This window comes from Protomyctophum parallelum (genome assembly GCF_964188405.1).
Source record: "Protomyctophum parallelum genome assembly, chromosome: 8".
Lineage (NCBI taxonomy): Eukaryota > Metazoa > Chordata > Actinopteri > Myctophiformes > Myctophidae > Protomyctophum > Protomyctophum parallelum.
Window position 1 is genome coordinate 15,963,607 of NC_139703.1, and position 27,609 is coordinate 15,991,215.

Here is a 27,609-nt window from a genome sequence, read left to right on the forward strand (position 1 = left end):
GTGTAATCCATTTATATTTTTATAACCAGATAGTGGACAAGTGCAATAAGGGAGTCCAGAAAATGCAAGAGATTGAGCAGCTGGTGCAACTGGAGCTGCGACTGGACTTTGGCACTGTTAAGGTCTCAAATCTATTATCTTCTTGGCACTGCAAATCTGTTCCAAGTCACTGGTGACTTGAAATGTAACAGGTTTTACATCACAGCTGTAGACACTAGTAGGGGTGCAATAGACAACCGTAATGGAACGAATCAATGATACAAAAAAATAAATGATGATAATGGCTAATCTATAAGCTCCCAACACATTGTGTCGTGGGGCTATGGGCTATTGCTATGGGATATTTTCACAATTTCAGCACAGCACTAGCCTGTTTGATATACTGTGTTGATTGATTCAATATAACAAAATAAGCTTGATTATTTTATCAAAGGTAATTGATGCAATCTATAAAGAAGATAATTGAGTTTCATCCCTATACATCTGTGTAATTCATAATAGATTGAACAGATGTTGTAAATGAAATGTCTTCCTAGATGTCCTTTTTACCTTCAGCTGTGTGTATATGTGTGGTTAGTTTCCCTTTCAGATTATAATCTCTCATGTCCCTCTCCATCCAGAAAGTACCTCTGATTGTAAGTGGACGTGTCCTGGTGCACGAGGGTGCCTTGAGACAGCTGACACTGGACGAAAGACCAAGTTCACAGATGACCTTCACAGATGTCTACTTTCACCTGTTCAACGACCTCCTGGTCATCTCTTTGAAAAAGTATTTCACAAACTCAATATATAGCCTCGCTTGTATGTCCAAATCGGTTGGCAGGAAATGGAAAAAAGATACTGAACAAACACAATATGCTGTGTGGTGATGCCACTCTCCTCTGCCACCATCAGGGACCAGCGTTTCGTTGTGGTGGATCATGCTGCGTTTCCAACACATGTGCGTGTCAAGCTGCTGGGTCTGCAACGCTGCAACGCTCTGGGTCTACCATCAGACTCCTTTCTGTTGCATCTATCTCAGAATTGCACCGGACAACCGGCTGTCTTGATTCTCGCCACACACACAAGGTGAGAATTTGAATTGGCATCTGAATCGTCTATTTTGTTTTACATTCACCACTTCAACCCTAGTATTATTATTCTAAGTGTTACCCCTGGTGTTTACAATTTGTCAAATGTTTTAAAAACATTCAGCTAAAATAGCAAAGCTCACAAGGTGTCCTGATGCGTTGAGCTTGTAAATCGACTATTGTCAAACAACAAATTATATACCATAGTGACATTTCTGTAACAGCCTGTGGTACATTAGAAAATATCTGTAATAAAGACCTTTTCTATGTGCTGAATAAAATAATCTTATAATTTCTTCTTATCAGGTCAGATAAAGATGTGTGGCTGAAGGTACTGATGTGAGGTGGGATAATTGAGACGGAATGCATCAGTTGGATGATGCATCAGTTGGATATACTTTTTTTTCTCTTTTTTTAACTTTTTATAGTTAAACTTTTTAGATTAAAAATAAATTTTGAAGACACTAACACAAACTTAATGTTCACTTTGTACCCTTTTTATTTTTATTCTTCACTCTGTACCCTGAAATGCATATTCACTAGAATCAGTGCACTTTGTTTTAGAACACATCTTCACATTTGCATGAACCTACAAATATGATCACGAGTGGATAACATCACAAATCTGATTATCGTCACTATTTGTATATAACAATATGGGGAGAGGATGCAATCCATTTGTTTATTTATAAATGAATAAAGTTTTAACACTTATTTGGCTTTCTTTGTTTTTTGAACGGTGCACACATCTCCTTTAAATAGCTGTGTCCGTCCCTGTGTCCATCTGTCCTGTCCGTTTTATTACAAAACCCATTCATGTGCCTTATCTCTACCATCATACATCATCGATGACATGATGATCATTTCAAATGAGAGTCTCGGCAGGGTGGGTTTCTGACCTGGCTGCTATACAGTCCTGGTGCCACAGGTGTGCAGCCAAGCAGTTGAGGAGTGGAGCGACGTCATCAAGGCCGTCGCTGACTTCACCCCCGATTCTGTGCACCGGTATGTGCCACTCCTCCTGGAACCTGCACACCTCCCGCTCCGTCACATCGGTGTGCATGAACAGGTCAAATCTGAACATGATGTCAAGAAGATTTAACAATCTGCAATGCCCCTGCATGAACAGATGGCGGGCAATTTGCCTGCTTGTACAGTATTTGTGTATCAAATGTATTGCATATTTTGTACACTGCCCATGTTAAGGTGACCGAGACTATTTTGTATTTGATATTCAGGGGACACGGATCAATATCTGCTGCAACTTTTTCTTTTTTAAATGGAAATTGAAATTCCACACAGTGGAAACGGAAGAGCACTAAAGGATACTTGGTGCCAACCACCAGTTTCACTATGTTGTCGGACGGGCCAGACCACTTGGAGATCTGGTTTGAAAGGTCATCGAATGAGGTCCTGTCTGTGAAGGAGAACAGGAAGAGGACGGCATCCACTTGCTCCTTGCATGACTGAAAATATAAAACGCCAGTGGTGTAAAGTAAGTACATTTACTTACAACTACTGTATTTTGAGGTACCTTTTTACTTTGCTCGAGTATTTCCAATTTTAAGAACTTTTACTTCTCCACTACATCTGAGGCAAATTTCTTCCTCTACAATTATTCAAAAACTTTAGTTACTAGCTACTTTGGATTATTGTTACAAAACATACATTGACCCCTTCATCCCTATACATTTTGGCCATTTGAAAATAGCTGGTCTACTATTTTCAAAAGATGTTTTAGATCTCAAAACTTGTGAAATAAGACATTCTGCATAATGAGTCATATTTGGTATTTAAGTATATTTTGATACCAATACTTTTGTACTTTTACTCAAGTCAATTTTTTATTCTGAACTTTTACTTGTAACAGTACTTCTACATTGCAGTATCGATACTTTTACTTAAGTTAAATGTGAGTAATTCTTCCACCACTGTAAAACGCCAAAGATAAGGGACGGGTATCGATGGACTACTACGGCTATTGTGTGTTTATATCCCCCCCAGACTTAACCACTTTTAACCTGGTGTCCCTATTTTGCCAACCTTTAGGGGGGAAAATGGCCGACTATCCTATTGTGTTTCATGCGTACCGGAAGCAAGTGGTCAAATCTACGCAAGGCGTTCTCTCCACAGTCCCACAGCTGCAGGCGGAAGAAGAGCACTCTGCCGCTGTCTCTGAGCTTCACTGGCCAGTACACCACTGTCGTCTCAATACCTGCAAGTACAGCAAATTCAATAGTCAGTATAACTCCTGTTAAAACAGGCCTATGATGGAGTACAGTAATGATCAGTATTTAATTCATAGTATACATTTTCTGTGATTGGTAGGACAGCAGTCTGAGACGTTGACAACCCCCAAGAATGTAATTCGAGACTAAGATGAACTTCAGGAGGATGGGGCGATCAGGACAAAAATATTTTTATACAAAATAAGGCTTAAGGGAGAAAAGACAACACTTGTGCGATAGTACCACATGTAAAATCTAGTTATCGATGTAATTTATATTGCCTGGACCGAATTGTCAACATGAATAATAGAAAAGGTTGCTTATATGATCTCAGCATGCCATATGACATCAGAGGCAGTGTGTTTAGACCTACCAGTTGTTTCATAATGTAAGCTAGGGATATGCATTCCTGCCAGACGGGCTGCAAGTGCAGTCTTCCCCACTCCAGTCTTCCCAGAGATTAATATTTTATAAGGAACTGTGTCCACGGCTACATGAGGAGGCATCACTGGAGACTCCAACAAACCTGCAAAATGAATATGTAGTTGCAGTATATTTTTATTTTTTGAATACATATTTGTCAGGGTTAATCAGAGTAAACCAGCAAGTCATGTCATTGTTATTTTAGTAAATATGGCTACATATGAAACACAAATGCATAAATCATGGAATAAAATGTTTATTCTATATGCAATTTACAATTTAGGCATTTAGCAGACGCTCTTGATCCAGAGCGACTTACATTAAGCAAGAACAAAAAAGCATGGGAATACATCACATAAAAACATTTATCAAGAAACATGCGTAAGCTAAGAAAGTAACAGTGGAATATCTATATAATGAAGCTAATGCTATACATATAAACTATACTGTACATCTATACTACTATGCTATACATATGTACTATGACGTGCTATGACTACATACAATGCAATTATAGTGCTGTCTACATAACATGCTATAAGTCTGTATCAAATGCTATCTAAGTCTACAGAAATGCTATCTAAGGGGGTGGGGTAAGTGCTATGGGCCATGATGGAGTCTGAAAAGGTGGGTTTTCAGACTATGGCGGAAATATGCATTTTCAAAGTTGTCAATCAAGGAAACGGTATAGCCTACAGCTCTAAAGCATGTAGACAAGTGTACATTTTACCTTACTAGTAGTACTAAACTACACACACTGGGTGGGTAAAAGGAGAGGGATTCACTCTGCACAAAATATTTATGGGACTACAGAGAAATTGTATAAAGTCGAACTGCCCATGGCCTGAATTCCTCATGGTATGGTAGACAAATAAATTGTACATAATTCTGGGTACTTTGGGCGAATGCCTTTAAAACGGTCTGTGAAGTCAAACAGGTTGTCATAATTGTTGTTGTGCTGGCTATAATTACTGTAACAATGGCTCTGGACGACGACGTGCAATTCCAACATGTCATTCCACTTTATGTCCAATAGGCGGCGGTGCTGCATCAGTCACACACAATAAAAACACTCAACAACACAAGTTACACAACAATAATCATCATACCAAATTTTCGCCGTCTTTTCTTGTGCAGGATTCTGCTGAAGAAGTCCTTACTCTCTGCACAACGGTGCCAGTCAGCGACCACAATGGACCCGGGATGCAGGATTTGTGCCATGAATGATCGCCGCTGGAATTATGTTATAATTTATAATCGCACAAATTAGGCTACTTGTAGCGTTAAATCTGCACCACGTGACAGCGTCGCTGGCCGACATGAACCACATGAACAGATAATGAAGACTTTACCTCCCTTGACCCTTTCCTACGGTAGCTTTAGGAAACCAAAGCTGTGGTAGGTTACTACTACTACTTACTACTAGACACTAGTTAAACACAATTTCGCCCCTAAAGTGCATTCTAAAGTGCATAATAGTTTATTATTCCCCGCTAGTCATTCTTTCAAGAACAGAATGATGGTAGATCATTTTAAAATGTTATTTCTTTGGAAACAAACTCTAGATACCCGCAAAGCTCGGTAAACTAAAACAGCAGCATCCCCTTGACAACCGACGAGCTTCAAGCGTCACTTCCGCACGTTGTTGCATGCTGCTGTTGAAGCTCCAGTGAGACGCTAGAGGCCGCTAAACACCCAACTGTTCAGTGTGTTCACAGTGTATTCACTGGTCATTTGGCTGGTGAAGGTTTTCATTGCTTAAAGGACCACTTCACCACTTTTCAACCTATCTTCATATAATAGGTCCTCACTCCTCAATAATAATCATGATAAAATGGCACTATGTTTTTCTGGCCCTCCTCTGTGTCTACTGTCTCATAGGAGGGCTGCGGGCAGTTCAGAAACCCGTCCACCAGTGACATCATCGATGGAGAATCCAGGCTAATAGAAACTGCAGGCTTTGTAGCCCTGAAATGTTGCAATGCGAAAATGGAAGTATCGTTCTCACGATAATAAAAATCTAAACATTTTTAAAGAATCTTGTTTAAAAAAAGATCTGCCTAACAATGATGTCACTGGTGGACAGGTTTCTGAACTGCCCACAGCCCTCCTATGAGACACAGACGAGTAGAAAAAAGTTGTGCCATTTTATCATGATTATTAGTGAGGACATATTATATTAAGATAGGTTGAAAAGTGGTCCTTTAAAATAAAGTATTTATTTTTCTTTTTCAAATACTCTCATTAGGCCTCCATTTAGACCCCCATTTGATGATTTAAAAAAAATATATACAGTATATTTCTGCTACCCCCATCTATCATTTTTATTGTTGCACATGATTTGGTTTGCATGTCACTCAAGAATGTCTTTACTGTGTAATAATATTTTTATTGTTGCACAGATTTGGAACGCATGTCAAGAATTTCTTTACTGTGTAAGCTAGAGACAGTGAAACTGTCATCAAAACACCCACATTGAGGACCATTGGCTTAAGAAATGGGCATCAATCAAATAAATAATGCACAGATGGATCTTAACTTTTCTTTCTTTATTGAAACATTTTCATGCGGAGAGAGAAAGGTAGAGAAATCACTATGATAACCTGCGAGCTTCGACTTTCAGCACTCCATTGCTCTCCAAGGATGAAGTCACCGACATGGGATCCACAGCCACAGGAAACTTGCATTTATGGGCAAATTTATTTATGACTGAGCCATCAACTCCCACCTGAGGACAAATGTAAGTATTTAACCCTCTCAGACAGTAACATATTAAAGAGTGACCCTTGATTTATACTTGGTTGTGTGTTTGGTGTTAGTCACTGAAAATGTCAGATCCACAAGCACACAACCAGTAACGTTTACAAACTACTGTACTCACCTTCTCTGCATTGACCTCTATCAAGTTGTTGGAAGATGTGATGATGACATCCTCTGGAGAGAATTCACTCACATCAACACTGAACTGGAATAGGTCTCCTACGGTCTGGATCTTCCCAAAGGGATATAAATGACCTGAAACATTTTTGTTTCAGAAAATAAGACCACGTTCATTAGACAAACTAGTCGCCTTGACGCCTTCCCTTTGTTTCTCTACACAACTGACCTGGAAACTTGTGTTCTCTAGCACTTTGCCAACGTTGTGGTCCAACATCTTCGGTGGAACGACCTTTCTCCATGCCGTCCTAAATACACAGCAATAGGTAGTTGTCAATATCTATAGTTAAATATGTTATTGAAATAATTATAACCCCCCTGTATTCTCTACACTCTCTCTCCAACTGTCCTCATGCATGCACTGACTGGTCTGTTATACTGGGTGCATAGAAACTTTAGTGTGTGTGTGTGAGAAGGTGTGGCAACGTCTGTATGATGAGGTGCATGCTAAAATTATCATAGCTGTGTGCCTCGTTGAACTTATTGGTTTTTAGTTCTTAGTGGTTCTCAAAATGGGTTCCGGGGACCGCCAGTGGTCCTTAAATTTTGACCTGAGATCAGATTCTAAAAATGTCTTCTACATCCTGACAGTTTTCTGAGAAAGCTGTTTCTATGTCAGTCGTTCTTCGATTTTTCAAAAATATCAGACCTACAAGCTTGCAGGCTATGAGCTTGTAGATCTGCTATTTTTCAATAGCTAAAGCATAACATAATGCTAACCCCAAAAGGGGTTCCCGCCCAAAATGGGTTAAGTTGGGAGTTGGGTTCCAGGGGGTCCACAGACAAACAATTGATAGTTGGGAACCAAATCGACACTTACAGGTCTGTAACTTATACAGAGTGTACAAATTGAACCAATTTGGTTCCACTTAATGTACAAACATTTTAATGTCAAGGAGGGCCCCCAAATTAAGGGATTTGGCCACGGACGGACCCCCCTATAAAATAGTTTCTGCCAAGAACGCCCATGAGATTTTTAAAGATTTTTACATTTTCTTTCATAAATTGTGGGTCCCTGGCATATCTTTTGAAATGGGGGTCGAGATAGGCCTAGACATGGCCCTGTCTTAAAGACATCATTTGTCATTGTATATCCTTCATAAAGGTCAAACTATTGACACAACTGAGTTGGTATGCCCTGTGGTGGAAGTAGAAAAAGTAATGCTAAATGTTAATTTCAGAATAGTATAACAAATTATAAAATAAGGCATTGATCCTTAATGTGTTCCTTGCTTTAATATTTGTAAATGTGGAGTTCATTTTAATGACTAGCTGGGTAGCTTAATCTGTATAGATACATTCCATATTGGTAGATTTATAATCTTTTATTTCATAATCAGAATCTCTGACATGTATTATAGCCTAGTGGAATAGAATTATAATATAAAGTAGCGTGAAATGGAAATACTCAAGAAAAGTACTATGTACTTAAATGACAGTACTTTAGTAATCCTAGTATCCTAGTTACATTCCACCACTGACTATGCCTAATTTATCCTCTGTCTGTCAATGGTGTAGTAGAGCAGTGCTTCTCAAACCTTTTCATTTTATTGAAGGACCGCCAGTTTCGTACACATTGGGTCCATAGATCCCTACCATAAATGAGTGTATGGAACACACTCAGTTACACACCCCCATGCCCCCTGGAACCCCCCCCCCCCCCTGGACCCCACTTTGAGGAACAACTGGACACCCAAAAATGACTTGTAGATCTGCTATTTTCTGGGAGTGTAATGTAATGGGCGGAATGTAGCATGCTCTGGTGAGTCAAATATAATGACGCAGTCTCATGGAGGTGGGACATTACATCTGACCATGGAAAAGTCACCCAGGTTGGTCAACTCCAGCTGGGGAACAGATGTACCGGAAAGACCCATTATTTGTCACTATTTACGACAGAGCATAAATTACTCAGAAGAGTGCGTCTGCTAGTTGATCATTGACAATGGTGGAGAAAGTATATACCTCAAGTAAATGCAGTATTCAAAGGTACAAATTACGAACTACATTTTATAGTGTTCAGAAATGTTGCTAAGAAATATTATAGGGCTTAAGTGGTTAATTCAGAATATATTTTTTGTAAGTTTGGTTCCCTTCTTAGAAATGTAGTGAATTAAAAAGTAAAATATGTAGCTGAGTGAAAGTCATCAGCTTGCAATACAAGAAAAAATATATATAGCTGCAAGCAGCGGTAAGACGGGTCAAGCCATACAAGTAATAAAACAAAGAAAAAGGATATAAGCTTTTAAAAAGAAAAATAAGTTATTCGTCAATTGTCTTCTAATTTGTAGCGAAATACTATAGCTAGGCCTACTTGATACTCGATACAATGAAAATTACTATTTTATTATTAGGACTAGTAATGTTATATAGAGCAGTGACGTCATACTCTTCCAAATTTGGTTGGAGACTGGAGATGACGTCACTTTTGTTTGTTGTTTTGTCACGCCCACAAATCAACAGGGTCAGATTTTGGTTCCGGGCTCGTGTCGTTCACTGATTGGAACAGTACTCAGTACTCAAGTATATGTATTTAGTTACTGTCCAACTCTGACCAATGAATACAAACTCTGTGACAACTTAAGGCAACACTGATTTTATTCCAAAAATAAAATACAACTCCTTGAAAACATGTGCCGGATCAGTGTTATTTCTCATTTAACAAAATGACATAAATATAAAATAAAATAAATATTAAATAATAACAACTAGAAAAAGTGCCCTTCCGGGCACAGGTCTCCACCAGGTTATCCACAGATCCGTGCAGTTAGAGGTAAAAACACTTTTCGGCCAGTTATAGCGCCACCTTGAGGCTGAGTTGAAATTGTTCATGTGGCATTTCGTCCTCGGCCTAGTGGGAATGTGGGTGCACAATTTCACGGAAATCACGCGATGTGTTCATGATTTGCAGCATTTTGTTTGAAACTGAGCACTCCTGTGAACTTTGGAAGCCAATCTTAACCAATCAGAATGGAGTCTGATAAATCTGAAAGAGCCGTTTAGTTGAATGGCTCTAGAGAGACTGTGTACCAATTTGCGTGATGTTTGGACAAAATCTGTAGGTGTACTGTGCAAAAACTTGTTTTGCACAAAGCGGCCTCCTGGTGGCGCTATAACAGGCCGTTCTGGAAAGTTTGGGGCAGAGGTTCATGGTTGGCATCCAGGGAGTGTGTGTGCAAAATATGGCATGGAAAAACTTGTTTTGCACAAAGCGGCCTCCTGGTGGCGCTATAACAGGCCGTTCTGGAAAGTTTGGGGCAGAGGTTCATGGTTGGCATCCAGGGAGTGTGTGTGCAAAATATGGCATCGACCGGGTTAACGGTGGCCGAGATTAGCTGTTCACGGACACACGGACACACGGACACACGGACACACGGACACACAGACGGACGGAGTGCAAAACATACTCTCCCCACATGCCTTCGGCCTGGTGGAGACAATAATGACAATGACAGGATGTAAGACAGGATGTAATGTAAACAAACCGTATACAACAAAACAACCTCTGGAAAATGCATTAGCAGATGAGGTCAACAACACAACAGACAAAACTAAAAAATATTAAAGAGAGTATAGATCTGATCCTTTGCCCTGAGCATAAAAAATACAGACTTAAAAGTGACTTTCATTTATCAAAAGAGTACAAAAATCCACACATTTCAAGAGTCCGGAAAACACAGGCAGAAAAAGTGAGTGCTTGAAGTCATCCTTATTCCCGGAGGACATTAAATATATTTTTCTATTAAGACTTCCTGTTTCTGTCATAAATACAAAGCCAAGCAGCCTGACAGATTTTACTCATACTTTTTTAAGGCTTCTGTTTCCTGTGTTACAAGATCTCTTATGTTCAATAGTATAAAACTTTTTTCTTTTCTCTTTATTTATTTTACAAACTAATATAGTTAGTTTAGTCAAATATCTCTTGTATCTGTTGTCATAAAGTACTTTCATTCAATTAATTTCAGCGCAAGTTTGTTCTGCGTAAGCCCGGCGGGTCCTCTTCAGTCATGCCACACGTTGCCAAATAAAGGCAGTATACAGTTCAGTGGCAGTTTAAACCCCCCACTGGTTCAGTCCGCTCGTCCGCTGAGTCAGTGAAATGGCATGGTCCGTCAGTGCATTCTGGGTGGGTGGAATGCTTTAAGTCACACTGCAAACACACTGAGGGAGCTGCTCTCGTCTTTCAGGCCCAGGATGCTGTAGGCTATTCTCTTCATATGACCTGGCAACCGCACACCGACATTCCTGATATCCCTGAGAAGAAAACAAGAGTTCAACATTAACTACTTGAACCCTAGCGTCCCATTTTCTGTGCATGTCATCATAGGCCAGGTGTGTCAAACTCATTTTGGGGTGCAGGCCACATTGGTCAAAAGGTGACTTGATGACATAGCCGAACATTTGGCTATTTTCGGTGAAGGGGGTTTGGTGTAGGGCAAGAAAAGGAGGGGCCAAGTTTAGAGCCCTGTTGGACTCCAGTAAACAAGGTGTATATATAGGGTTTAAGAGGTTAAAGGGGTTGTAAGTGATATGTATTTGGTCAAATAAGTGTTAAAGTGATGATAAATAGGACTATATTCCCATATCTCTCCAGTGGTTTAGTAAACGGAAAATACATTGTGAGGCCAGGATACCAATTTAATCCGATCAGGAAAGATAACTCATCCAGAAATATAAGTGACATTGGAAGTGTTGAAACAAATACATTATCAGACAAAATTGGAACAGGATTTCACATATAAAACATATAAAACACACATAAAAGTGAAGCTGATAAATTATCATTCTGGGGTTCTCTCTCCTGATTGGATAAAATTGGTGTCCATACCTGAAAATACTTCCTGTTTACTGAAGAGTGGGAGCAATGAGGATGGACACTGAACAAACACTATACAGCAATGATTACTTGCAGAATAGAGAGCTTTAACGTTTTAACAAACCTTTATTTTTAAACAAATACATATTACTTTCACCCATTTTAAACCTGAACATGGGATATTTACTCTCCACAATAGTCAAGGTTCTTGGACTATATTTAGCCAAAGGAGAAACGGCAATTGTGCTAGAGAGGGAAGGGCAGTGGGGATTGAGAATGATAAGAATGACTTGGGCCTGAGGATAAGGAGTGATGTAATCCCACAGAAACACCGGATAACAAATGTTTAGCTGAGACCTCAATGCTTTCTCTGTCTTATCCAAAGAAACTGGCAGTGAGCCAAATGATTTAGCGCTGTGCGGTGCGGTGGCATCTGTGCCAGGACATGTGTGGTGGACTTACTCATGCCTCATGGCCAGCACCTGCTCCATGGTTGTGATTCCTGCACGGGCGAAGCTCTCGGTGTACTGGCTCATCTTGATGGACTCCAGCCACTCCGGCACCGACCGGAACATGGTGCCGTCACAGCCGCTGGTGCTCGGCAGTCGGATGGAAATTCTGCGGTGGACGGCAGATGTTCAGATCGGTCAGTATTCACATTCACATAATTGTTCTCAAAGTTGCGTCCGGGGGGGGGGGGGGGGGGACCCCCAGGGGACTTTAAGGAAGTCCCCAGCAAAGTTTGTAAAGCATCAAAATGAGTTTAACCACTATCACCGATGACTGTATACATTGGCAATTAGAAAATAGCCAGAATATATATATATATTTTTTTAACAGCAGACATAAATCATAAAGCTGAAGGTGAATATTCATCTGTATTTATTTAAAGTTATTTTGTGCTTCCAGTAATCAGGATCATATCCAATAATTTGGGGGTCCTTGAGAACCGAGAACAAATTTCACAATTAGGGTTTCAATAAAGTAATTTTTTAACACCTTCTGTTCGACGTACCGTGGATCAAAGTCTGCAATGGTTTTCAAAGACTCAGGACATTGCAGCAGTTTGTCCAGAATGTTGACGATGTCCGGAAAGCGTGGTCGTTTGGAGCGGTCGTGCAGCCAGCACTGGAGCATCAACTGGTAGAGAGCCGACGGACAGTCCATCGGAGCTGGCAGCCTGAAGGCCTCGTTGATGGCCTTCATAACCTGAGAAAGGGAACAACGGCATGGTTGAAGGCTGTGCTTCCAGGCATGTTTATGTAACGGCACTAGCCTTAAAACAGGTTTAAACAGGTAAAAAACGATGAATGAGCTATTTAAGACTGTTGACATGTAATGTTTTATTGGAGGGCGATGATGGGAAGTCGAGTGAATATAACACCCATGGCAATTCTCAAACGCTAGAGAAATGGCAGATTGGAGGCCTTTTTGTTGATCTAAACTTAAAGTCAACACTGTTTTTTTGTCTTGCCAGATGAGGAGTTGCAGGGGTTTGACAGGTGAAACATACCTCATGGTTACTCATATCCCAGTAGGGCCGTTCACCAAAGGCCATGACCTCCCACATGACAATGCCGAAACTCCACACATCACTGGCCGACGTGAATTTTCTGTATGCTATAGCCTCCGGGGCAGTCCAGCGGATTGGGATTTTCCCTCCCTGACAAGGTAGAAACAAAAACAAATCATATTTAATGGGGAAAGGGAGTGGAAATACAAGGCGCTGAAAGAGCAACAGTTTTAAATTGGACGCTTGAGGCTGATCATGCTTTTAACAGTCTGCAATTTTCCACATAACCCAAGGGTTGATTTAAAGGACCATTCCAGTCTAATTTAGACGTCTTGCTAATTTAGATTTCTTGCCATTGGCAGAGATTGCCCCCGTCTTCAACATATTTTGGGTACATATACAGTAAGTGTATATGTAGGGAAGCTACATATACAGTAAGTGTATACTTTAGGTAGCTCTCAGTCTACATATTTAAATGTAATTCACTGCCATTCATGTTGAAACGTTGTGGAGCTTTTACAGATGCTATAGGAGTATAGGTAGTTGAAATTCCTTTTGAAATTCTCTATTCTGTTTATTTTTTCTTTATTACGTCTAGTACAAGTCATTCAAATTCGGCTCACTGACAGCAATACACCTGGAAAAGTTGTAATGGTACAGTGACAAAAGCTAAAGTTGACACACTTTTTCCATGTAATGTTTAGATAAAATGTATTCAAACAATTACAAAAATAAAATAAAGCAATTTAGTCAAAGTTTATTTAAATTATATGGCTGATGTTGATAATGTACAATGAACGCTGATATGGTCCTTTAAACTTCAGTGCCTCTTTTATGGTCCTGACATGTGGCTGTGAGACTTACTCTGGTGGTGTATGTGCCCTCAGGTTCGTCCTCCAGTACGCGTGACAGTCCAAAATCAGACACTTTACACTCCAGGCTGCCGTTGACCAGAACGTTCCGTGCAGCAAGATCACGGTGGACGTAGTTCATATCAGAGAGGTACTTCATACCAGCTGCTATTCCACGCAGCATACCCACTAGCTGATAGGATGGAATCTCCCCGTCATGGTCCTAGAGGAAATACCTTACATTTTAGTTTTTACATTGGATCATTTGCATGAATCATTGATTAAACTTCTATTGTTGCAAAAACAAAAAGCTATTGCAATATCTATGATAAATAAACCCACTCATAGCACAGCAATGACAATTCCGTAACAGCATCGGAGACTAAAAGAAGACAAAAATCCAACCTTAAAAACCCTAAAACAAGTGCACTTACCCTTAGATATATGTCAAGAGCTCCGTTTTCCATGTACTCTGTCACGATCATGGCATGCTTGACTGTAAAAACAAATCAAACAAAAAAAATTGTGAGTGAAAATGTAATTTTAATACATTTTGATAACAGATGTAGTAGTGTTGTGTTTCATTAAGAACTTACATTTGGTGACGACTCCCTCTAGACGGATGATGTTGGGGTGTGAGAACTGACCCATAATGCTCGCCTCGCTCAAAAAGTCCTGTCTCTGTTTCTCTGTGTAGCCGGGCTTCAGTGTTTTGATGGCTACAGCCGTCTCTGCTTTTCGCCCCGGAGCCTTCATCACCCCCTTGAATACTTCGCCAAACTCTCCTGTGGGGCAGCCAGAAAGCAGAGGAAACTTAGAAACAATGCCAGGATATCATATCATATATCAATATAAATCTAAAGCACACATTAAAAACCACTTAAGTTTTAGAGATGATCTAAAAGCTCACAATGCGTCACAATGTGACGCATTGCGAGCTTGTAGATAAGCTATTTCCATTTTCTTTGACACTTACGGCCAGTTCAGACTACACAAATTCAGCCCGATTTTAGGTGACCGTGAAATGATTTAATGGTGATCATCGTGAAAGGTTGTGTAGCCTGACTCCGGCTTCACTGACGCCTATAACGACATGCCCCAAAGGACACGGCATGTTGAAAGTGCTTTACGAAACATTTATTTCAGTCATACCTGCACCGATGACTTTTTGTTTGGTTATGGCACCGGGAGGGATCTCTGTGGCAAATTTAAGGATGGCAATGTTGGGATCCTCGTACATGTGTGGGTCGACATAAGTCTTGAGAGGCTTCAGTTGATCTAAGGAGGGAACGGTGATCAGAGAATTAGTCATGATATTAAGGCTGGTCTCAACAAGTTTGAGTCAATCTAAATAGTAGTTTGAATCATATCCTCTAGTCTACTGCGTTGCGTACCTGTGGAGAAGTAGGGATCTTCAGGCCCTCCTCTGCCATGAGAAATCAGTCTCCTGAGGAGGAAAACACATATAATCACTATAGAGCTAAATAACACCAAGATTGTAATGGCAGGTCAGTCAAAGAACAGGGCTGCTTTCAGTGGCAGCACTGGTTATTACAGATAAACCCTCCATCAGACATCACAGCACAGTGTCCTTAATTTGATTACACTTGTGGCCTATAATTACAGAGTGGGCAGGTTTGCAGACTACGTTTAAGGCGATCACATAAACCAAAGAGGAGGGACACGAGGAGTGTTGTTACTAACCGTTTGCGCAGCAGCAGGAAAGCCACTACGACGACCAGCATGACTGCCCCTCCTACCACCGCCCCCATAACCACTATGGAATTGTTCCCCATCAGAGACTCTGCTGTAGAAAGAAAAACAGAAACGTCAGTATACCAAGAACATCGTACCTGGAGATAAAGTCAAATCTAAAGTTCATTTATTTATTTTCATTTTTACACTCAAACACCAAACACATAGCTAATCTACAAGCTCACATAATGTGTCACAACACAATGTGAGCTTGTAGATCTGCTACCGTCGCCTAATGTTGGTCTATTTTCACCAAATGTTTACCTACAGTAGTATTATGACATGCCCAGAATAGGGACTCCAGGGTGTGATTAAACTGACAAAAGTGAAATATTTTCTCTCTCTTCTTACCCATGGGTAAAGTCTGGAACTCATGCTCCAGGCTGTAGCTCCCAGCGATGCCTTCAGCACTCAGCGCCTGGACCCGGAACATGTAGGTGGTGTCAGGGTGGAGGTCACTAATCTGGACTGAACTTTTCTCCAGAACCAGAACGGTGTATGTGGTGACATCTCGCTCAGTGTTGTCGTCCTGAAACAAGAAACAAGGGCATGTTAAGTAGCCTACTTAAAGCCTATATACTTCTTTGACCGGAGTCAACCTAGGGGTCTTTTCCCCCCAATATACCAAATATCTAGCCGATCTACAAGCTCACAGCTGTTGTGAGCTTGTACATTGTCTATTTTTGGTTTAGCCTATTATGAAATGCCCAGAATAGTGTTAAAGTGGATGAAATCGTGTGGATTTTTGTCTTTTAAATCTTACTGCTAGCTAGCGAAGGGGGGAGACTCGAGGGTGAAGAAGAGGAAGATTACCTTTCTGCGGTACATTAGCTCATAGCGGTGGCTGATGTGGGCAGGACTTCTGCGCGACAGCGCCCAAGATAGAGACAGACTTGTGGGGCTGCGCTCATCCAGGCGGATCAACGTCACTTTGGGCGCATCTGATGGTGGGTGGAGGAAGGAAGGCAAAATAATAGTTACTACCTAATAATAGCCCTCGGAAGATCATTTGGAAATGAGAGCCTATGGGATGCACAGGCCCTCCTCCATCAAAGCCTTCCATGGTTTGTGTAATAAGCCCTTGAATTGTAAAACCCATGCTCTATTCCCATCATGAGAGATACTGTAAATAAAGGCTAATTTAAGGGTGTATAAACCCTCATTACAAACTGTACTAACCTGTATAGTGCAGATTGGTGGTCATGGAAGCAGTGGGCCTCTGTGTGCTGTACCGGGACACGCCGCTGTGTGCTTCCACGGTGAAGGTGTAGTTGAGGTGAGAGTCCAGCTCGCTAGCGATGACCGTGGAGTCCCGCAGGCCGGACGCCTGCGGCTCAAAGCGGACCTTGTCGCCGCAGGGGACGCAGGAGTCCTCGTCGCAGCGCTCACACAGCACACTGTAGGTGAGGTCACTGCGACCCCCTGTCACCAGCGGACGGCTCCAGGACAGCTGCAGTCTGCCCTCCGCTAGGGTGGCGGAGGACAGGTCACGAGGGGCACTGGGTGGCGCTTTAGGGAGGAAGCGGAGAGCACAGCTGTTAGCGGACGACTAAGGAGAATCTTGTAAAAGTCACTAATGAGGTGACGGCTTTGGTTGATTAGTCTTGACTTATGGGCTGTCGGGGTAATGAAGCTGTGCGAACACGTTTCTCTTACCAGAACAGGCCGACGTAGAAGGGTCCGAGGGGGAGCGGTAGAATCCCTCCTTGCAGGGACAACTGATGGCGCTGGCTTCCGAGGCCTCCGTGTTGTCGGGACAAACTTGACACGACCTGCTCGATATGGAGGACTTGAAGTAGCCCGGTTTGCAAGCTGTATGTGTGAGACAAGAACACAGGTTTGTTAGTTGAAGCGTGGCATGTCAGGACATGCGGCGCGCACACAACACAGGAAGGAATGACTCATTCATCTGTGAAGAATTCAAACTATATCTCAAATATCAGTCCTCTGGGCTTGGCAGGAAACATTTGTTGTGGGAAGTCTATAATCACAGAAGCTTTGTATCAATGGAAATGATATGGGATTTCCCTGGCGATTCGCCTCCACTTGTCCTCTTTGCCTAGAGTCCTATTCTCCTGCCCCGCCATCCTTAATCAGCAATCAGCCCTTCCATCCTTAACTCTCAGATGAAATACCCTGGCTTAAAATGTGTTTAAAGAGTGTTTTCGCAAAAGGAAATAGCACCTTGGACACTGGCGCGGAGGTATATTCAAGCGTTTTGGAAACAGAAACAAACGTTCCATTCCAGGGCGAGGAAGGTTAATGAATGTGTGGATTAGACAGAGACTAGGATGCAAAAACCACAAGTCTGTCTGGGGCCGTGCTTCCTTCCATTCTTCCGTCCTGCCATTCCGCCCACCAGTGGCGAATGACAACATGTGAGCATGAAGAGTTATAACAGGAAGAACCAGGAAGAGGACCACGATGTTTGCTGGGCTGATGGCGCCCTGCATGCACTTTAATATTTTCTCAGACAGCAGCAACATTGTCTTGAAAAACATAAAAACAATACGTCATATTGAAAGATCTAGTCTCGCCTTCCATCTTAACGTCTCCCCGGGGGGAACAGGCTTTCATCTGGCCCCTGTGTGCTGGTGGCTGAATGTCCAACAGAGCTGCGCTAGGTGGTCGGTTACTTAACCACCGTGGCAGCGGGACCTTTGCACTCCGGCTATCTCCACACAATAGAGGGGAGGAGGGAGCAGGTTTGAGTTGGACTAGGATAGAGATGAATTGGCATAGTTGGACGCATGGGGGATGGGTAGAGAGATGTCTGAAGCGCCAACAGAAGTTCTCCCTGGGGAGTCACTTGCGGAGTGTGGGGGTGTATAGGGTCCTTTCGCATAAGAAAAGGGGGCCAGCCTATTTCATCTTGAGCTGAAGCAGCAGGACCTCTGTCACGTACCATAGAACCCCCGTCCCTATTCATCTATTGTTTCTGGGATTGGTGCCATAATATGTTGAATTAATCATTACAGCAAGCAAACTGCGGCATGTGTGTAGTGTGACGGCCCCAAGCGCTATTGTTGTTAGTAATATAACTTTAAATATAGTCAGTTCTTACAATTTATATACTTTTTGAATTAGGAATGGTTATTGTACTTTTATATGTTCTAGTTACTTTTAGTTGTTGAATAAATGAATAAAAAATAGAGAAAACTTAAAACTTTTGACAATTTGGCTTGTCATGGCCAAAATCCCCAAATAGGGATGTCAGGTTGAAAGTGGTCAAATTAATGTTTCAATTAGCTAATGTTGTTTTTTGCAATATATGAGTGTATTTGTTCCAGAAATCTCTGCATGTATTGCACTCATATTTTGGGAATGTTGGCGGAAATTGTTTGATTGTCCCATGCTCTCTTTGAATTTGAAAGCCATGTGAATAGGACTTCTGTTCCACACCAGTGCATCTGTTAATTGAATCTGTTTTTTGCTCTTTGTCTTCCCGCATTGTGCTAATGAGTGGGAACACGGATTAGGCAGCTCATTGCGTGTGTTTAACGACCGGATGAGAGAGCAAAGAGAAGTAAAGCAAGGCATGTCATTGGCTAACAGCTGTCCTGTTGGACTACTAATCCTCTTGACTAAATTACACTCCTCACCTAACTAAGCAGCCACGAAACTAACCACCCTCATGCGCCAACTGTCGACTCACTCCACACCCTCCACTCCAACCACGAGCAACCTGCTTATTTGTGTCAGTCAGCGTTCCTCTTCAAATTCTTGTTCCCACAACATTTGGGTACCTTGGTGAATTTCATATCGAGACCATGGGACTTATGTTATGTAGCAAGCTACAGTACAAGACAAGTGTAATAAAACAAATCCTGAGTAACTCAAACAAAGCCGATAAAAGGCAGCTTCCTTCTTTTACAGAGTTGGAAAGAAATCTGATAAGAAGCCATGGAAAGTGCAGTGAAATAATAATGTTTTTACTTTAGTGGACAAAACATGTTTCCTGTATCCTAATAGTAAGGTCATCCTCCAGACTAAGTTTTTCCTGCCACGAATGTTTCCTCGTTTCCTATGTACAGCACGCTGTGAGCTTCCGTTTCAGGTGCATAGTTCGGGGTTTGCCCATGGTCAGGAACTGGCCTGGAAACATTCCTGAGCTCTGCCTTCCTTCCCTGCCGCCCGACTTCTCTGCAAGCCCTTTGAAGTCTTTCTCCTGTGGTGGAGAATCACTCCGGCAATCTTAAGACACGATATTCACTCTTTGAAGTGTGTTATTATCCATGAGCAGTGCGGTGACTGTTCACCTGATCCGCTCACTTCATAGGAAACGGATTCCACAAACTTGAACCGACACTGCCATTCAAGGTGATTTGGGCCGTCTAGGGACCATATAGTCATAAACCACAGGCTTGACTCAGTCTAACCTATAGGCGTGTCACGACCATCCCTGTAATCTGAGGTTTCCGTAGCCGTAGCAACTTCAGACACACACACAAATACTTTGTGCCGTGGGGAAGACACACCGGTCAGGTACACTTCCTCCTCCTGGTGCATTCACACCAGTCCTTCCCCTCAGTCAATCAGCGCTGTAGGTGACGTGATGGTGAAAGAATGCCTTTGAGAAATCCCCACGGCTCACTGAGCACTTTGCCCTTCTCTTCCTCCAGTGGTGTAAAGTAACAAAGTACATGCACTACTAAGTACATTTACTCAAGTACTGTACTTGGGGTCTAATTTCTCCACTACTACAACTCGGAGGCAAATATTGTACTTTTTACTAGAAAACTTTTTATTAGAATTATTTGACGGCTAGTAATTTGTAGATTTAGATTATTAATGAAAACTGCAAAGCATACAGTACATTAACCACTTAAGCACTATTTTATACTTCAGATGTTCAAAAATAGCCGATCTACAAGTTCACAACACATCGCTTCGTGCCACATTGTGAGGTCGGAATTTTTTTTAATTAGTATATTTTCATGCTAATACGTACTTTTACTTGAGTAATATTTTGAATACAGGCCTTTTACTTGTAATAGAGTAATTTTATATACTTCTTCGGTCACTCCCTCCTTTCCTAGTCTGTCTCTACCCTCCCTCCACTCCCACACTTCCTCCAGATATCTCTGCACACACACCACCACACCCCGGAATGCCATAGACAGGCCAACTTCCACACAAACAATGAGAGCAAATATGAATACCATCCTTTACAGTACACAGCCACTGCTGTGTTTTGTAAAGTCACAGACACTTCCACACAGTCATAAAGGTCTCACTTTGAGGGCACCATATGCTTGTGAAATGTTTGAGCCTCTCATGCTTATTCTCGGGTCCCCTTGCTCCCATGCCGTCAACAAAGTTCCCAGCATTTGAAAATCAGTTTTGCCCGTACTTTATTTATTTGTTTATTAAGCGCTACATTTTAAACTTTTATGATGTTTGGCACAGGGATGCCAGACTGAACTGAAAGTGGTTGATCAACTGAACTGTAATGTCCATATTCTGGGCAAGTCATAATTAGATATTCATTGACAATAGCATTGACTATTTTTGGTAAAGAGTGTGATTTGGTGTAGAGGGAAAAAAGGTGTGTGTCAAGATTAGACCCAAGTGACGGTGTATATAGAGTTTATAGAGAAAAATAAACTTCTTGGTTGTTAAGTGGTTAAAGACTACCTCAGTTAACATTCATCCTTGTATCCCCAGAAAAACTCATATTCATCTTTCCCTATCACCCCCCAAGCTATTTTCCTCAGCCATAATAAAACTGTGTGTGTCCCTCCCTCAGCTCCCTGTGTCCCTACCCCACCTCATTCCTGAGTGCGCACTGCAAAATCCCAACTGTTAATTTAACTCGAAGAGTATAAAAATGGTTCCTTACAGGGGCTGCTTATACACACACGAGAAACAGAGAGAGTTTCGCAGTGCAAAGAGGCAAACAATGGAAAGAATGTATTGGCCAACAGGTAAGAAGATGATTCATTAACAGGAGATCATTACGCCATATTCAAAATGCATCTGTCTCTGCCACGACTGCCTGCTTCCATAGTCACCAAATCAAAACAAAACATTGTAGACCCCTCCCCTCATTTATACCTTTCTCTTTAATTACACAACAAATATGCTGCCTCCCTTGGTTTTTGCTACGTGTTTGAAAGGATCTCCCAACGCGCCGGGTGCAATTAACATTCCTGTGCGCTCATTTCTATAAACCTTGCCTGAGTGGTGGTTATGTGTTATGCTTTCATAAATACCACTAGCAACTCTTAAAAATACCAGCGTGCACAAACTCAGCCATTACATACTTCAAAGTTCTGACGCTGCTGCTTACCTTGGCAGGAATCACCCGTGGATTCATGGCCGGTGCGGCACTGGCATTGCCCCACTGGCACCACCCACTCCCCGTCTGCGGTGCAGTAGATGCGCGGGGTGGCCTGACTGACGGCGTTCTCCACGCACGAGCCCTCCACTTCCTTCAGGGCATCGGCCACCGTCTCCGGGAAGGTCGCCAGGCTCTGCACGGTGGACGGGCAGGTCTTGTAGTACACTCTGACAGAGAGCAGTGCCACGCAGGCCCCCATGTCCTGGAAGGCCAGGTAGAAGCCCTTCCGTGACAGCGGCCCCACGGCTCTCGTCTCCATGTTGATCCTCAGCGCACCTCTGCCCCTCGTGATTTCATCTGGAGCTATGGTGGCCACCTTGCGGAACTGGCCCTTGCGGAAATTGGTGCCCACGTCCGCATCGGCCTCCGAGATGAACAGATTGAAGGTCTCTTTGCAGGCCAGCGAGGCGCCGTCAAAGGTGTTGCAGTCTCGCACGACAAACCGGAGCTCCACGGAAACCCGCGAAGTCCCTGGGCGTCGCTGAATGAATGTTGTACGCAGCCAGTTATCCTGGTCAGCAGAGTCTATGTTACATACACTGTACGTGTAGAAAAGTGAGCCATTGACCACGGTCTGGACTATCTCCCACTGCAGGACAGACAGAGAGAGAGAGAAGGGTTTCGTTAAGGGGCAAGGGTCACTGTTACAAAGTCATGTTAATGAAAGACAAAAACACAGGGTCTTTTTCTGAGACTTAAGTGTAGGGTTGAAAGGTTTTGTTCTCAGCCAACAAGTGGTTTTTATTGATGAGACAACTCTTTTTTTCATGCTGAGTGAGAGAGGGCCATAAACAGCAGAAGCTCGGCTGCTACCATTTTTCCGCACATTAACAGGGGAGTTGGCCTGGACGTGTGCAGCACTCGCAACGTGTGTGGCTTTTCTCTGACTGACGCGGGTGCATGTGTGCAAGACAGACATATCCAAAGAAAATAAATACCACGGTGGAATACAGACTGACATTAAATGCCACTTAAATGAGCTTTACGAGCTTAGAGCAGAGGCATGGTGGCGATATTGGCAGCAATTAACTATTTTTATGAGAGGGAAGTGATGACGAGTAGAAAGACTAAACGCTTCCATTAACCATTACCAATTTATCTAACACCTCAGTTGGGATGAATGAAAAATGCTATAGTTTCAGGGATTGAAACAAAGAACAGATTTACTTCACTGAACCTGGAGAGTTTAGTTCAGACATAAGATTTTTTGGGGGAAAATAGACATACTTTAAATAATATAAATAGAATATGAAACTTTATGTATAGCCACGCTTGCGACACGTGATCTTGTAGATCTGCTGTTTTTGCTATTTAATTTTTAAAACTTTGTTAAAAGGTGATTAGAAATTGGGACACAGCGGCTGCATAATTGCCAATGCCGTCGTCAAAAAAGTCAAATAATGGCAGATATATATATCAGTTTGGCTCTACTTCAAATCCAATTATGCTGTCGCCCATAATAAAGAGCGTATACAGACAGAGACAGTATATGACGTTCTCTAGTCAATTCAAGTTTGCGGATACCTTGCAAGTGGGGAAGTTGGAAACAAAAACAGCAAACATCATATAAGACCAGAGGAAATCCTATCCAATACAATAAGAGCTGCTGGATGTGTAAAACCAACAGTCACACTCTTCCAGAGCTCAGCCTGGGCTCTGGAACTGGCCACTGGCCACGTCCTGTTGCTTTTTTTAGACGGAAAGCCACAGAACTATAGATAGAGGGATACTTCTCTCTCCCACACACAACCAGTCTTCCCTTTCTTTCCCTTTTCCTCATGTCTTGTGTTCTACCACAACAGTTTGGATCGTCACACTCTTATAGATATATATACGTTCTTAGTAGGGGGGATTGTCGGGTTTTGTGGCTTAGTGCTGGAATGATAACAACCTGTTGGAGGTTTGTATTTAGAGAATGCACTCCTGTGCCATACAGTGTGATGTAGCTTGCCTTGAACGTTGACATTTCAATGGCATTCAGTTTAAAACCACATTAACCCTGTCCCTATTTTGGTGGCGAAAACGTTCAAACATTTTCTAAAACCCTTCGAAAATAGCAAATCTACAAGCTCGGAACTTGTAGATCGGCTGTTTTCTTTCTTTCTTAACACGTTTGAAAATAGTGCTTAATGAGAGGGTTGCCCTATAACACAAGAGTTGATGACAAATCCTGACTCAGCTGACAATTATACTGTTCCGTCTTTCCCAGAATGGAATGCAAAATGAAACCGTGCTCACTGCATTAAGACATGAAGACAAAGACTGAAGGACTGGAAATTCTAGTGGCTTTTATATATAAATACTGACCCCGTCCTCATATGGCGAGGTCAGCCACCCCAACTCTCCTCCGGAAGCTCTCATGTCCAGCAGTACTTCTATAGGAAGGAAAGAAAAATAATGTAAGAAAATGGAACAACATAATTATCTACCAGTAGGCCTAGGCTATAGGCCTTCAGCAGTGATTCTCAAAGTGAGGTCCAGGTGTTCCAGGGGGTCACCAATGAAACAAGGAACTGTTTAACCACGTGTGACTAAACTTGTGCTATTCGAAAATGGAACAACATAATTATCTACCAGTATAGATAGGCCTTCAGTAGTGATTCTCAAAGTCAGGTCCAGGTGTTCAAGGGGGTCACCAATGAAACGAACTGTTTAACCACGTGCAGACTAAACTTGTGCTATTCGAAAATGGCAGATCCTCAATTTCACTGCAACACAGTGTGAGCTTGTTCATATGCTATTTTTGAAAAACACAGGTCCCTGGCACAAAATATTTTCACATGTGGGTCTGCTGTTAAATACACATCAATGTGGGGGTCCATGTATGAGAACCACTTGTCTACAGAATATAATTTACTTTTAGTGCACAAAGATAGATAAGGCATGATGAAAGTATACCAGTTACACATATAATTATCCTGTTGATTGTAACTGTGGTAATAATAACTCCATTCAAACAATAAATGACCATGGTTTTATTACAGGCCAATACAATCAAAAAGGGGATATCATCTTTCTGGGTCTCTGGTGCCAACAACTTTAATGGGACACATGCTTTGCCTTGACATTTTAATCAAGCATGTCGGTCTCTGATTCAACGTTTTCATTTACCGTGTCCGGGGCGTACAGGACTAATATAACGGTTGAATGCGGGGGAAGTTAGATTGTATGACGGACTAAAGTGCATGAAAGATTTGTTCCAGATCATAAAGTGGAAACGTAAACGTTTGTCAGGGTTTTGTCATCACGTTGGCATTCACTCCTCAGCAGCCTCGAGGCGTGTGAAGCAACCGGCATGAGTCAAATTAAATCTCGGCAAGTTTGGAATTGCTTTAAAAACAATACAAGATCTGTCCAAAAGTTAATTATACGACCAAACGAAACACAAACATCCTTATAGGCTATACGATCGTTTCTATTTGAACCAACCAAGAAAAGCATATATTTCCCGTGGTTGACATTGGTGGTCATGATAAATATCCTACACAAATAAATTTGACTACAATGAATGACTGGGTCACTTTTAGGATTAAAAAGTAAACCTAAACCACTTAATGGGCTACGTATTCTATCCTATATATTGCCTATACTATTATATAATCATCTTGAAAAGTGTCCGATAAAGTTTACAAATTCCCAGCAACCACCAAAAACATTAATTTTAAATCACTTACGTTCTTTTGACTGGAAGCTGAAGGAGACGTGAGTAATAAATACAAACAGAAATAAGTTGACACGAAAAAAATCCATGGTTAAGTCTTCTTCAACGTTTAACAAATCATCTATAACTATAGAGGTAGTAGCTCCGTGCGCTTGTCCGCACCCAACTTCTTTTAGATCACTGACTGACTGACTGGAGACACACAGGACGCACCACTGAAAGACCATTGAGAAACAGGTGGCGCACCACTCGCTCCGCCCCCACTGCCTTTGGAATGCAATAATGTGCAAGGGGGTGGGGGTGGGGGGGAGCATCCGAGGCATGTCTGTGACCCTACCTGTTCATTGAACGGATGTATATTGTCTTGTGTGAATGGATAGACAAGGCAGTTGAACAAGTGGGGAAGTTTAACTCATGATAATGAGAAAGTGTCAGTATAGTTACAGTGCTATTGTCATCGTATAGTGCCCATTGAAACATGCATTGTTGTGTCTTTTATCCTGCAATCTATTCTTTTAAGTAGGCCTATATATCAACCTTCATAGCTTCAATTTGACATGGGTAAAATAGTAGACTACTGTTTTCCAAACAAAACCAATTCAAATAACATTAAGGTCAAGGTATAGCCTACTTTAACCTTGAGTATGTTCATTGTTCTGTACTTTATACTTCTACTCAACCACATCCCAAACTTTTGAAAAAACTTGTATTTGTACTGATTTAAGTAGGTTTTGATGCCAATACTTTTACTCAAGTATACCTCAAGTAGACTTTTACTTGAGGTATTTTTTATACCGTGGTATTTCTACTTTTGCTATTTTTTCTGGTTTGCAAGGATATCGGTGAATGTATACAGAATAATACAATTCTAAACTTCAGTTGAGTGAAAGGGCCATTATCATTAGTAGGAGGATATGAACTCACCATGACCTAACTGTTTCCTTTGTTTACAATGTGTATTTAGATGTGTTTTAGATGTAAATGCGAGATTGAATACTGGAGGGGGGGGGGGGGGATTTGTCACTCTCTCATACAGGTACAAGCAGCAAAGTGTCAGTGTGGCATGCTCTGCAAACAACAATAAAAAGTAATAAGATAATAATAATGGATATAGTAAGCTATAGACAGATAGAAAATAACTAGCATAGGCTAAGAAAAAGCACACAAGGATCAAACATTTGGAGAGAGTATTTTTTTTAACAGTCAAAAGTATATTCATTGACCGGCATAGTGCATACATGGCAATGCAAAGTACAATATAGGGTTTCTGTCAGGATAATAATGACACTGTGACTGTGTACATACTCTGTTGTGAGTAAAGAAGGGGTGTTTACAGATTGAAGCCAGCTTGTACCTCTATTTTAGACACAATCTAGATATGTTATCTGCGTTGGAATGTAATGCCAGAATGGGATCACAGGAGATGTGTTGTAAAGGCACTAAAGACAATAATTATTCCATCAAGAAGACAGATCTGTAAACCATTTGGATTTACCATGATAGATCTCGTTATGTTAGGGTGGTATTTGATGTTTAAACAATAGGCAAATTTGGCAAGCCTTGTTTAACTGTCTTCCAAGTAATTGGCTGCATCTTCCACAATATCTGATCCAGGACTTATCTTTCCCACGGCTGGGAAAGGAGGGGTCAAGTGAGGGGGTAGGCTAGTATGAATATATGACTACTAATGAGACGGTCTTCATAAAGAACCCCCCAATTTGGGTATGAATATGTGAACGCACAAAAAAAGACCTGACAATAGCATCACCTAGCAACGCTTATCTGGAGGAATTTCAGAGTCAAGTCTTGTCCGTGAAGCAGCGTGTACTTGGAAAGGAGAGCCCCTCGAACCAAGAGCAGGCCAACACAGCCGCCCACCCAGACAATGACACCCAAAAAATCTACTGAAGACACAGACATTGTCTTGTCTTACGGTACCATACATGGACATTAATCATACAACAGACACCGTGAATGATGTTGGTTAAAAAAATGGATTAACAAGTTAAGTG

General features: G+C 41.7%; 3 protein-coding genes across 3 annotated transcripts; all 3 read right to left on the reverse strand.

The window, feature by feature from the left end:
- Positions 1–1,829: 1,829 nt before the first annotated feature.
- Positions 1,830–5,322, reverse strand: cplane2 (ciliogenesis and planar polarity effector 2). The gene is made up of 5 exons (XM_083770408.1): positions 4,831–5,322; positions 3,672–3,824; positions 3,161–3,285; positions 2,400–2,536; positions 1,830–2,146 (listed from the first exon to the last, which is right to left on the reverse strand). The coding sequence occupies exons 1-5, from the start codon at positions 4,940–4,942 to the stop codon at positions 1,936–1,938; spliced, it is 738 nt and encodes a 245-aa protein (XP_083626534.1). The 5' UTR covers positions 4,943–5,322; the 3' UTR covers positions 1,830–1,935.
- A 992-nt stretch (positions 5,323–6,314) lies between these two features.
- On the reverse strand, positions 6,315–6,900 carry LOC310862926 (heat shock protein beta-7-like; the record flags this gene model as incomplete). The annotated part of the gene is made up of 3 exons (XM_083771047.1): positions 6,315–6,449; positions 6,603–6,736; positions 6,828–6,900. The coding sequence occupies 3 exons, from the start codon at positions 6,898–6,900 to the stop codon at positions 6,315–6,317; spliced, it is 342 nt and encodes a 113-aa protein (XP_083627173.1).
- A 3,200-nt stretch (positions 6,901–10,100) lies between these two features.
- On the reverse strand, positions 10,101–25,768 carry epha2a (eph receptor A2 a). The gene is made up of 17 exons (XM_083770432.1): positions 25,611–25,768; positions 24,244–24,311; positions 21,886–22,525; positions 17,250–17,405; positions 16,773–17,102; positions 16,407–16,534; positions 15,945–16,122; positions 15,543–15,645; positions 15,233–15,285; positions 14,991–15,116; positions 14,435–14,623; positions 14,273–14,334; positions 13,852–14,061; positions 12,988–13,137; positions 12,490–12,683; positions 11,937–12,092; positions 10,101–10,912 (listed from the first exon to the last, which is right to left on the reverse strand). Exons 1-17 carry the CDS (start codon positions 25,684–25,686, stop codon positions 10,804–10,806), a joined length of 2,928 nt encoding a protein of 975 aa, XP_083626558.1. The 5' UTR covers positions 25,687–25,768; the 3' UTR covers positions 10,101–10,803.
- Between the last annotated feature and the right edge of the window lie 1,841 nt (positions 25,769–27,609).